The sequence below is a fragment of the Tauraco erythrolophus genome, chromosome 20, assembly GCF_009769465.1.
Source record: "Tauraco erythrolophus isolate bTauEry1 chromosome 20, bTauEry1.pri, whole genome shotgun sequence".
Classification (NCBI taxonomy): Eukaryota; Metazoa; Chordata; class Aves; order Musophagiformes; family Musophagidae; genus Tauraco; species Tauraco erythrolophus.
In genome coordinates this window covers 12,646,886-12,660,170 of record NC_141484.1, presented here as the reverse complement: position 1 = coordinate 12,660,170, position 13,285 = coordinate 12,646,886, and the positions used below count along the sequence as shown (strand labels likewise).

Sequence of the window (13,285 nt, the reverse complement as noted above, 5' to 3'; positions counted from 1 at the left end):
AGCAGCCAGGGACCACGTTAGGAAAGCCAAAGCCCTGATAGAGTTAAATCTGGCCAGGGACATCAACGGCAACAAGAAAAACTTCTATAGATATGTCAGTGATAAAAGGAGGAGTCAGGAAAACGTGGACCCTCTCCAGAAGGAAACAGAAGACCTGATTACCTGCGATACAGAGAAGACTGAGGTGCTCAACGATTTTTTTTACCTCAGTTTTCACTGCCAAGAGCTCCAGCTGCACTGCCCAAGTCACAGAAGGCAAAGGCAGGGACTGGGAGAATGAAGAACCGCCCACTGTAGAAGAAGATCAGATTCAAGACCATCTAAGGAACCTGAAGGTGCACGAGTCCATGGGATCTGACGAGATGCATCCACGGGTCATGAGGGAACTGATGGATGAAGATGCCAAGTCAGTATTCATCGTATTTGAGAAGTTGTGGGAGTCTGGTGAAGTTCCCCCCACCTGGCAAAGGGGAAATACAGCCCCCATTTTTAAAAGGGAAAAAAGGAAGACCCAAGGAACCACAGGCCAGTCAGTCTCACCTCTGTGCATGACAAGATTATGGAGCAGATCCTCTTGGAAACTGTGCTAAGGCACATGGAAATAAAGGATGTGATTTGTGACAGCCAACATTGCTTCACTAAGGGCAAATCCTGCCCGACCAATTTGGTGGCCGCCTATGATGGAGTTAGAGCATTGGTGGGTAAGGGAAGAGCAACTGATGTCATCTACCTGGACTCCACCTGGAGTACCGCATTCAGTTCCGGGCCCCCCCAACATCAGAAGGACATGGACCTGCTGGAGCGGGTCCAGAGGAGGCCACGAAGATGATCCGAGGGCTGGAGCACCTCTGCTCTGGAGACAGGCTGAGAGATTTGGGGCTGTTCAGTCCGGAGAAGAGAAGGCTCCAGGGAGACCTTCCAGCAGCCTTCCAGTGCCTAAAGGGGCTAGAATAAAGCTGGAGAAAGACTTTTTGCAAGAGTGTGTAGTGACAGGACAAGGGGCAATGGATTTAAACTGAAAGAGGGGAGATTTTGATTAGATCTAAGGAAGAAATTCTTCCCTCTGAGAGTGGCGAGGCACTGGAACAGGTTGCCCAGAGAAGTTGTAGCTGCCCCATCCCTGAAAGTGTTCAAGGCCAGGTTGGATGAGGCTTTGGGCAACCTGGTGTAGTGGAGGGTGTCCCTGCCCATGGCAGGGGGGTTGGAACTAGGTGATCTTTCAGGTCGCTTCCAACCCAAACCATTCTATGAGTCTACAATTCCTTTAGAAAAGATAAACTTTTACATTGCTCTTGTCTTCTCATTGGGAAGCCTTTCCAGAGGGAAAGCACGGCTTCCCTGCAGTTTTTAGAGCAGGGCGGCCTTCAGTGTCTTCTGCCTCATTTGCAACAGCTTCATATTCAAGGCAATCTCTCAGCACTTCTGTCAGGGCATTCGCATGACTTTTAAAGCCCTTTGGTAAGTGCGTGTTTTTTCAGTTGATCTGAACGAGGTGTGACACCAGCATTTTTCAAGGAGCTTTCTCAGTTGCTTTCCGCAGCGGAGCTGTATGGGATGTGAGCTGGAGCATTAATGGTGCAGAACACCTCTGCCCATCAAGAGGCTTCTGCTTCGCTCTGAGTATGTCCTTCTGTTTCCTTAGAAAATAGCTCATTCACTGTCTTTTATACTTCACTTGTCTTTCCCACTTCATATTCAACTGCTTACAGCTTCAGATTATGCAAAACGCTCTGAAGATGTTTGTTTCAGCGAGAATTTTGCTTGAAATCCAGAAGAACCTTACAAGCTGTGCAATATGTTTTGCCACCACTTGTATGAAAGATAATTTGGATTCTTTACTTCTCTGCATAACATTTATAGTTGCCACTTTCTAGCAAAAAAAATCTAGCTACATTTTCATGGCAATTACCATTTATTTACTGCCTCGCTCAGCTGTACTTTGGGGCATTCTTCAGCTACCTGCTTCTGCTACAGACTGGTAGCACTGAGAACTCAATCTTGGTGTGCATTTGGCAAGTGACATCACTTTGAAAAGCAGTTTTGGTGAGCACGGCAAGCCTGAGTTTAGCTGTGGGTGCTGAGCACCCTGGATGCAAAAGCACAACGTTCCAGCTGTTTGGCTGCACAGTTCTCTCCGTGTCTGGTGGAGCAGGAAGGAGGCTGTTTGCAGACTTGCAGCTCACGGAGTGCCAGCAACGCGCTCTCCTGCCAGATGTGGGCTCAGAATTTCCAGCTCCCACCCAAATCAGGCATTTCTGGAATAGCTGACGGTATCAAGTGCCTGTCACCCTTCTGAGTTCTGGTTTCAAAACAGGAGAGCAGGTTTCTTCCTTCTTTGGGTTACGGAGAACTGCATTGTGGATGATGCCAAATTCTTTCATCCTTTCCTGTATTGTCACTTCCAAACTCCCATGTGACAGCGACTGTGCTGCAGGGGAGAAGGTATGGATGCCATGTGTGGCTTCACTGGCTGGGGAAGGTCTTTGCAGGGGTGTGGGTGAGACCATCAGGGAAGGCTGGGCCAGGTGCAGCGTGGTTCTAGAGCTGATGTAACATGGGCAGCCTTGAGACACATTTCAGTTCAGAAAATGCACGGGGCAAAAAACTCTGAGCGTGTACCTTCCACAAGTGTGGAACTGTCCCCAGGTGCATTTTCCTGTGGCCTTGCAAATGGCCCGTGTTGAGTCCTGCTCCTGTGACAGTGTGCTGACAACAGAGTTGGAGAAAGGAGAAGGGACAAAGTCTGATCCTGGTGGGTTTCTGGTTGTGGTTCCCAGACTCCAGCTAGGACACTTCTGTTGGAGCAAAACATGAGCAGTCGGTAATGGTAGAAAAATGGTCCAAAGGCATGTAGGATTGTTCTTCTGAAGATCTTCCTTGATTTTTTCCAGGCTCTCTCATCCATGGAGGAATTCAGAAACCTGGATCGAGATATTGAGGGGTCTGCGAAACGGTGGAAGAAATTTGTTGAATCTGAGTGTCCTGAAAAGGAGAAGTTCCCCCAGGAATGGAAGAACAAGTCAGCTCTGCAGCGCCTGTGCATCCTGAGAGCCATCCGACCCGACCGCATGACCTACGCTGTCAGGTGGGGCCACTTCTGTCCTGTCTCTGTAATGCTCTGGCTCAGCAGGCAACTTGGGTGTGTGTTTTCTAGGGAACAGGAGTAATTCAGGAATACTTTTGGGTTTATTTATTATAGAACGTGAGTTCTGCAAAATGGTTTCCTATAAAGGAATCTGCTGTATGAGTCATCTCTGAACTCTGCAAGACAGCCAAAACGTTTCATTTAACTGGGATTTCTTGCTTAGGGAGATCCAGCCCTGTATCACTGATGGTGATGGAAGCAGTGTAACTAGCACTGGGTGAGGAGCAGACATGCCAAGTGAAAAATGAGCATCATCATGCAGGTGTTCTACATCTGGTAGAGTCTTTTAATGATCAGTACAGCTTCTAGAGTTCATAGAGGTCGATATTTGTTACTAGATCCTTTATGGTTGTTCCTTAGACACAAGAATAAAGTATGGAAGGAAAGTCTTATGAAGGTTTTCATCTTTTTTTTTTTTTCTTTTTCTGTAAAATGCAAAATTCATGTGATGCTAGTTCTGAAAGTTGTAGTTGTAAATTATGTAGTGAAGGTAACTAGACGAATCTAAACTTTATGAAGGCATGCAGAAGCAATATGCTTGTTCCAGGAGAAACTAAAGGTCTTTCACTCCATTAGGACTTATTTTCTCCTTCTCTGTCCTGGTAGTCTGTGTTCTGACATTTCAGCAATGCCTCTCATGCCACTGCCTCTCCAGTAGTTTATATTGCTCCACCATCTGGCATGTGCGTGTATATGGGTAGCAGATTGTATTACTCAGTGTATCAACTAGATTTCTGTTTGTGCTTTAAAATTCGTGGAAAAACGCAGACAAGAATGAGTGAAGTCTCACTATGGTCAATCTTATTATGTTTTATAAATTAAATACTATAATTAGTCATAATTATACCATTCCAAACCATCTTCTTTTACATTGTTACTCTTCTAGGGCTGGATCCTCCATGTGTTCTCTCCGCTGAAAATACTGTTTTTCCTGTTGTTATTTAATCTGAGTAAAATAAGTTCTTCTCTTTCGGAGCTTTTAAGTGCATTTTTCATTAAAGCAAGTATAATTCATTCCTCACAATCAAAATGGTGGTACTCACATAGCTCAAAAATAACTAGAACCTAAAATTTCAATTCCTCAATTCCTTCGTATTTCTCTTTTATGAAAAGGTAGGAGAATCCAAGTTCAAAAGCTGGGCTGGATATTTTTAGGGTCTGGGCATGACAAGCTTTTCTGTTTACTCAAGAGTATTTATTTTTTTTTATTTTGTTTCTTATCTACAAGTAGGATAGAACGTAAACATGTACAAAGAGTAACAGTTCACCGTGCCTTCCCCAAGAATTTGTTTGTAGATGTTTGTGTCTAAAATTCTCCTTGAAATACCAGGTAGTCAAAAACTCAGCCCAAAGGGCTTAAGAAGGGCTTTTGTTTAGGGAAATCTCATACTGCAAAAGCAAATGTGAAATTATTAGTAGTCAAAATGCCTTTGACTTCCTTGGTCCTCCTCAATAGTATCAGAGTCCTCAAATATAGCCACCACACAGAGTGCTAATGGTCATCTGGTGTCTTGTTTTCCTGAGCACCTTCAAAGTTGTGTTGCATCTGTGACCTTTCAAAAAGCAGTGGATCCCGTAGAGCACTGGGGAGCTGCATGCTCTGACCACGAGGACTTCAGCCTCAACATGCCTGGCTCAGCCAGCAGCGTTTCAAGATCCCGTGTGTCTTAATAGATTAACTGAGTTTTGGATATCTGCAGTGTCGTTGAATCCCACAGGTTGTTTTACAGTTCTCAACTTGCTGATCTCTTCCTTCCATATACCAGTTAAATCTGCTGATATTAAACACCTTGTTGATGATCAACGGACAGGACTACGAGTACAGTCCTAACCTTCCTGTCTCTCTGAGAGTCTTGACAAGTACTTGAGTGCATATAAGGAGCCAAAGAGTAATTTGGTAGCCTACTCATATTTTAGATGCTCTAGAATATCCTTACCCCATCTCCAGCTGCTGTTTGGAAAGGTATAAGACGCTTTTTGTCCCATGTCATATATGTTACCTCCATGAAGATAGTTTAGGAAGCTCTTTAGTATCTAAAATGACAGGGATACCATCCTCCCTCCACCCCTGTGCACGTTTTTTGCATTTCCCTGTCTTGGAAGTTTTTCAGCCACTCTTCATAGCAGATCCTGGGGATATTTGCACAGACAGACTGTTTTGTTGCCTAAGGAGCCTTCAGGAGAAATCACTCTACCATGACTCACTCCTTAGAGCTTAGGTGAGGGCAGTGCTCTACTGTCCATCACCAAGAACCATAATTTCCTCAAAAGACATTTTCCAATGTAAATTCAATCTTATTGAAGAACATCAACAAGGAGCTTCTTGCAACACCTTGTGCTCCCAAGCTTCCACACTCATGATGAGGTCAAATCAGTCTAGCTGCCACTTGCAAGGTATAATTTGGTCATGGTGAAGTCCTTCCAAAGCACTGGTACTTCTGCCTTGAGGAAAAGACCTTTGAAACAATGCAGAAGGATTAAGGACTCTGGCAGCTGGCACCTACAGCCATGGTTATGACACTTACATGAACTCTTCAGATTGAGGATCTTAGGCATCTCTGGATTCATAGAAAAGCTGTAAGTCAGCCATCTGTCTCGCAGGGCATTTTTGCTTTTTGTTCTGGCACCATTTCTCAAATCCTACTGCTTATACTGTGAACCACCTCTATGAATACCTTATTGGAAAGACATCAAGTGTAGGCACTCTTCCAGTCCTGTGTCTGAGGGCAGACCTTCCTTTCCTGCATGTGTGGTCCATTTCAAAGTCTCTTAAGTCACATTAATTGTGTTTCTGAATCTCCAAGACATCATTTCATGGAGCTGAGAAATGTAAAACAAAAATGTGGCCTTGTATCTAATGGACTTTTTAAGTTTTGTGGATTGAAGCTTTCCAGTAGCTCTTCAGCATATCTTGACCCAGAGCAGAAAAATCTACTTGAAAGAGGTACCAGACAAAGTGGAAGCTTTTTCTTTTGCAATCCCTTAGACATATCTATTCCAAGTGCCTTTCACTTGTCCTTGAAGGAGACTTTCAACTCTCTTAGAAAGAATTTGGCTTCGTTATTCCAGTATCATCTACCAGGTGAGAACCGGCTAATGTTTTTCCTCCCCATGGTACTGAGTTTTTCAAAAGGCCTGAGTCATGCATCTATGCTAGAAGAGCAACTGCTCGTTCTTAGGATTTGAATATAATCTTCCTACCTTTGAATCAATGTTCACTGCATCCTCTTTTTCTAAAGCAGTGATTTTGGTAAGCTCACCCTGGGGAAATTCAGCCTGGACGTTCTCCACGCGCCGTATTCTCTTCAGGCAGCTGCTGTGGAGCTGAATTTTTTCCTGTTCACTCGGTTGTATTTTTCCTTGTGACTCTCATGCAGAGACTAAGCTACACACGCTAGATGTTCTTAGAGCTCTTCTCTTTTATCTTTCCGGAACAAAGTAATTTTGTAAATCGTATGGACTTCTTGTGACTTTTGGTGATAAATCTAAAGGAGTGCTCTTTCTTCTCAAAGGCTGTGTGGATTACAAAGTACACGGAAGTTTCCTGTACATCAACATCACTATTTCTTCTCTCCTGAGATACCTTTGTCAGAATCAAGCCCCTACTTGTACTGAAATTCCGAATGCAGCGTAGGGCTGGTAGGTCTCACTTCCTTTCGTTTGTCAGGTATTGGTGTGCCACGTGTCGTTTTACCCCTGTAAAAAGTGCCAAACATTGCTACTGGATGGTAGCTCCTGAAGCCCAGCCTGCAGATCCTCTCTAAAATTATTTCATGCTCATTTTTTCCATGAAATTTCTAATTTGTTTGAATTGGCAAAATGAAAACTAATTAATTGATTATTTGCAGGGAAATCTGTCTTTTGTGAACAATAGTAGACTGGCAAAACATTTTTCTTTCTGGCAGAGATTTTGTAGAAGAAAAGCTTGGCAGTAAATATGTGGGAGGGAGATCCCTGGATTTTGCAACAACCTTTGAGGAATCAGGACCTGCAACCCCGATGTTTTTTATCCTGTCCCCAGGAGTCGACCCATTGAAGGACGTGGAGAAACAAGGTAAATAAATCATGTCTCCAGGCATAGCACGGCATTGCTTTTTATCTTCTGCATAATTATCTTGACATGACATTCTTGTTATGTATTTTCTTCCTCACTGCTTTGTAGATAATGGAGTAATCTGTTAAAAATAGATAATTGTGAGAAGATGCGATTGTTTCTTTTATTTTTTTCTTTATTAAAGGTTTTTGGATTTTCATCTAAAGTTTAAATTAAACTTGTCTCTTTCCTGCATTGCCTGGATTCCCCGTGTGGTTCACACTGCAACGATTTCTGAGTTGGTGTTGTACACAACCTATAATTTACGTCAGAGATATCTAATATGCTGTCAGATAGCTAAAAATAAGCAACAGCCGCCTATAACATTCTGCTGGTTAGTGGCAGAGCTTCCAGTTTTTAATCTCCTCCTTCCTGAGTTGGCTTTGGTGTGGATGGTCAGAGGCAGTGCTGTCGGCTGGCTTCAAAGCCAAAGGGGTTTCTCTAAGGTGCCTTGCTTGAGAAGGCAGTGATGCTTTCTGTAGTGCACCGACTGCTGCAGTCAGTGCCTGTGCTCTGAAGCTGCCAATGTGCAGAATTTACTACGGGTCTCAGCTCCACTGGGGAAGAATTACCACTTGCAGCCTGAACATGGCAGTTACAGTAGATCTGGAAATGGGGTCACTTCCGACTGTCGAACAGAGGTCACTGCAGTTGCCGTCGCTTCTTTTGAGACTGTTATAGAAGAGGGGCTCCATCCCCCTGGAGCAGAGGAGTCAGACACATTTGGGTACTGCTTTAGGGCTGCTCCAGATTGCCATTATGCTCATCAGATGTCTTTTCTCCTTCTCCAGCAATACGCTACACATATCTCCAAGACCACGACTTTCAGTCAAGCTCCCATGCTCCTGGCAGTGTGGAACATAGTATATTTAAACTGTTTGAGAAAGAACAGAATAGAATTAGAATAGAATAGAATAGAATAGAATAGAATAGAATAGAATAGAATAGAATAGAATAGAATAGAATAGAATAGAATATTATATTTCAGTTGGAAGGGACCTGCAACAATTATCTAGTCCAACTGCCTGACCACTTCAGGGTTGACCAAAAGTTAATCCATGTTATTAAGGGCAATATCCAAATGCCTCTTAAAGACTGACAGGAATGTAATTTGTAATACCGTAGTAGAGCTGCTGGGTGGTTTTTAGCAGGCAGGTCTCCAGACTCAACATCAGCAAGGCTAGCAGCCCCAGCAGAGAAATCAGCAATGCTGAAGTAAGCCATCATCCAGGCGAGTGGTGGCAGAATGCTGACCTGAGGATTTCTTTCCCTCTCTCTGATGCACCTTCTGGGTCATCCCAAAATAATGTTTGAGTCAGTCTTTACCCACAAGCAGCTTGCAGAGATGTTAAAGCTCGGTGCAGCCTGAGCCACAGGCCAGATGATAATTCTTCATCCTGGGGAGTTCCTGGACTTTGCATTGTGTTTCGTGCTCTTTCTGCCCTGACATCAAGTCTCATTATGGTGAACTTAAGGGGCCTCCCATGAGGAAGGTCCTATCCTGTGCCTGGCTTCCCTTTGGAGCCACATCGGTGATCCTGTCTCTCACTGCGTTGTTTTCTTGTATGGGAAATGAAGCACTAAAATCCAGCCATGAATGGTTTAATTGGAATTGTAAAGATGTGTGTAGTTGAGCTCCTGGGGTTAGTCAGCCAGAAAAGTTACAGCAAGTAAAAGTGAAAAAAAATCTAATGAAATAAAACCATTGCTTCAGTGCAGCTGCAGCAGCCTTAAAGCTGCCTCGCTGGGGTTCGCTTTGGATCCAGTATTTGATATTTTCTCTGCCCTTCATTGGGTTTTATTAAAGTGCAGGTCTGGCTAAATAATTCTTGTGAATGGAAGGTGTCTTCTTCCAGATGCTGCCCACTCATGGGACCTTTCCTTGGCAACATAGGGAGGACCCTGCAGCAAACACTTGGGCTCAGAAAGCTTCCCCAGCTCCCTGCTAAGGGCAGCACCGTCCCCTCTTCTCCTCCGAGCAAGGAGGAAGACTGGCATTGTTCTTGGTGAGGCAACCAGCGCAGGCTCATGGTGTGTCCCTCTGCAGCCCAGTTCCTGTCTGTAAAGTGGAAATAACAACTGATATTGATTTTACTATTACTCACCTGGTTTGGCGTAGCGCCCTGCCTCCTGTAAATTTGCCCCATCCCTTCTTGAGAGGGCAGGTCTTGAAGGCAGAGGAGCAGATTCGCAGCTCTCAAAAGCTGGCAGCCACCAGAGATGAAGAGAAAGAAAACTGGAAACTCTCAGACATGGGAAGAGCTGTATCCAAGGGGGTTACTGTAGTAAGGCTAAGCAGAGAGCTGGAGCAACGGGAAGATTTGGGATGTTTGTTTTACTTATGACCATCTGTTTCCAATCTTGTACCGAGAGCTGAATCCTAAGTCTTGCAAGACAAATCTTTTCCTTGTTTTACTATGAAACTTGCCTGCTTTTAACAGAAATCAGGAATTAAGGGTGCACTGCCTGGATGAAGGCAAACCTGCGCGCAAAGATCAATGTGGGCAATCCCAAGGGATCAGCACATCGGGATGCGTGTACCAACTCCCCGGCTGAGCCGAATGTGTCCTGTTATGACGCGTGGAGCCAGTGTGGATGTTTGTCGGGCTGCGTCCCTCCGGCAGCACAAATCGGTGCTCCTCTTCTGAGGAGCACACAGCAAAGACAGCTTGCTCCAGGCAGTTGCTTCTCCTGTGAGATGAGGAGCTACTGATGTTCTCCATCTTTGGGTGACACACAGATTCAGAAAACTAAACAGGGAATCTTGAGCCATGATCACTTAAAGGATCTGAGGCACTAGGATGCTACAGAGAAATCGGGAGTTCAAAGGAGTATCACAGATTAAATGAAGAAACACTAAATAGCTGCCATCCTTCCTCCAGAACAACGTAGTAAATGACATGAGTTTTGGGGTTCTCACTCTGCCCTGAGCAGAGAGGGATGTAGAAGGGACTGTAGGAGGTGGTCTGCAGTGGCTCCTGGTGCACCCTTTCCCATGGGCTCTGCCACAGTCCACTGACCATAGGCCTTCCCACACACATTGTGGGGCACCCAGAGGCATCTGCACACCTGATAAAGCCCATGAAGATCCATGAGAAATCTGGAGGGATGACTGATCTCTCGCTCCAAGAAGCCTGAGAGGCCTCGGTCGGGGCCATGGGAAGCTCACACAGATTTCATTTCAGCTGCCTTCTGAAAACTGAACGGGTTCCTAACCTTGCTGCTGGTTCTAGCATCCCTCGCAGGGTGCATTTCCCCCCCGAATGATGTCTTCTCAGAGCCTGTTTAATCAGCAGGAAATGATTTTAATTTCCTATCACTGTAAAGTATGTTTTTGCACAAGGTTGCAGGGGAATAATGTTCTTCGAACAAGAGGCACTTTGTAATAATGTACCTTTGTGTTTGTTGATGCCGCTCTGTAATTAAAAGTAGTTTGGAAGAAGCTGCTGCTGCTTTCAGCGCTTTGGCGAGGAGCGCGTGAGAGACGAGATAACTATTGTGAGAAGTGTGATAGCTCTGCTGTGAGGGTTTTTGATAAGCCTGATCTCTGCCTGGCTGCTGCTGCCTGAGCCCAGCTGTGCCGCGTGCCGCTCTGGGTGAAAGTGCTCAACATCGCTCTTTTTCTTCTTTTAGGGAAGAAACTCGGTTATACGTTTAACAACAGGAATTTCCACAACGTGTCCCTTGGCCAAGGGCAAGAAGTAGTTGCTGAGCAAGCTCTAGATCTGGCTGCAAAGGAAGGTCACTGGGTCATCCTTCAGGTACGGTGTCTTTGGAAACAGTCCTGCCATTCGCCTGGGTTACCTGATGCCCATCGCCTTGGCAATGGTGGAGAGATGGGACAAGGGATGGGAGATGGGACACGGTGTCATCTGTGTGTCCAAAGCAGCCGCTTTCCAACTGTTTCTTACTGCTATCTATCGATTTTATTGGGCACTGTCGTTCTGGTTTTCTTGCTCTTTGAGCCTCCTGTAGCGTGTGTAGTTGTAGGGAGTCCTCTGAGGGAAGGTTGTGCTACGCTTTCCCATGCTTTTATTTCCTTCATGAATAAAGAAAGAGCTTTGTCCTTAAGAGCTGTTAGACTAGTTCTCTTACTACCACTCAAAACTTACCATGTACTTAAATAAGCAATGAGAACATGCACACCACAGTAAAAAAGGCAGAGGCCATCCACAGTGGTGCCGATTTCTTTATGCATCCCAAAACAGGTAAATGTTTGAAGCTCTTATCACAACTCGGCAAACTATTTCAGAGCATTTTAGGGTGCAGAAGGAGCTCTGTCTTTGTCAAGTGCTCTCTGGAGCCACTTATTTGTTGAGCGCCCGGGTTTGCTAATATGCAGAGTCAGTGATGCCAGCTCTCGTTACAGGTCTTGGGAACCCCTCTGATTTCCTGGATGTGGATTTTATAAATGTTCATTATCGCTGAATTGTTTGGATACAATTAGATTAAGACAAAGCTTTGAGTCCTGATCTGAACCTACAGGCCTGATTTTGGATGTAGATTAAATGCCATTGATATTTTGATCTAATTTTTGCTTTTTTTTTTGCAAGCTCTCTCCAAGGTAGACAATGCTGAGCTTTTCAAGAGTTTTTAATACAGATGGCTGCAATACCAGCATCTGCCTTTGGGAAGGTGAAAAAGAAAATATGCAGCTTTTTGAGACATGTCCCATTCAGTAATGCAAAGTGAAGGGTTCTTTTCCACAGTGATGGTTAGATCTTGTAAACGATCTGTTAGCAATGTCAGCTTTCATGTCTGTTGCTTCAGTACTAGCAGATGAGTACTGTGGGCTTGAAGTAGTTTTATTTCATCCATTCATCTCTTCTCTGGTGGTCAGAGCAATCAGTAAGAGGTCTCAGCAAACACCGAAGGTTAAATCAGAAGAGCTGCAGAAATTAGATTTATATGAAAGGACGATTTTGATGGTTGGGCTGACTGATTTTCCAGCAACACTTGCCAAGTGTGACTGTCTCTGGTGGCACAGAGCAGACAGGTTTCCCCATGAGCTTAGAAAGGAGATTAATTCAGCTGAGGGACAGCAGATTTTGATGAAAACTCTGTAAGAGAAACTCAGTGGTCACAGTAGTGGCCATTAGGACAGGCTGCCTGGTGCCAGTGCTGGGTCTCCTCGGGGTCAGTCAGTCATCTGGGATTTTCTTTGGTGTAGTCACAAAACTGATAAAACTTTGTACATGTCAGTATTCTAGTTCTGTGTTGTTCTTGGTTTAGAATAAAGCAATATAGGCAAGACTGATTCAACACAGAGGTCAGAGCTCTTCCTTCCTTTGTTCTTATAGTCACAGATCTTCTGAGCAATGCAGACAGTGAGGGCCCCACAAGGAGCTGGAGTCGTGCCTTGGTGGCACTTCACTCTCAGGACAAACTTGGAAACCTCCAGAGGTGTTGGAGGCAGGCAGTACCAGTTCTCTTCAGTTTCTGCATTTGGTGTCTCGGTTGGGCATGTGGAGTGACAACAAAGCAGTGGCATTTAATTGTCACCTAGATTGGCCAAGCTGCTCAGCTCCAGAACCTCTCTCTGTATCTCACTTTGTGTTCCCATCTTCTTCCAAGGACTTCATGTAAAATGAGAAGGAGGGAGAGCAGCCTCAGGGGCTAGACCTGTGTCCCCTACATTGGCAGACAAGACTCCTTTAGTCAGACAAAACAAGCAAACGTCCACCTGCAATGAAATCACCCTCTGGACAAACTATTTCTTCCAATGTTGGACAAACCATTTTCACAAGGCTGAAACTCTGACCTCTCCAGATACTGGTAAACTCAGTATCCGCACTCAGCACAGCAGGATTCAGGGGGTGAGATCCCACAAAGGATTCTCCTGTCGTTTCAGTCGTAGATGGATCATAGCAAATATTTGCCCTATGGTAGTTTATTTGGTAAGATCTTTCCTGCAAGGCTTTTGGTGACAAATACCTTGCAAAAGGTTTCAGGAGTGTTTGTAGATCAGTTGCACAAGATCTGGAATGACACAGACAACTCAATTTACAAAAATGTCCCAGGATTTGTGGATCATTGCATGAATAATA

At 44.7% G+C, this 13,285-nt stretch overlaps 1 protein-coding gene across 2 annotated transcripts in view; it reads left to right on the top strand.

The window, feature by feature from the left end:
• Positions 1-13,285, top strand: part of DNAH9 (dynein axonemal heavy chain 9) — a 204,986-nt gene that overhangs the window by 156,409 nt on the left and 35,292 nt on the right. For both annotated transcript variants that reach the window (XM_086624181.1, XM_086624182.1), the window contains exons 57-59: positions 2,892-3,085; positions 7,051-7,199; positions 10,872-10,999. In XM_086624181.1, the coding sequence (XP_086480307.1) occupies positions 2,892-3,085; positions 7,051-7,199; positions 10,872-10,999 (471 nt within the window). The remainder of the gene's footprint in view (positions 1-2,891; positions 3,086-7,050; positions 7,200-10,871; positions 11,000-13,285) is intronic.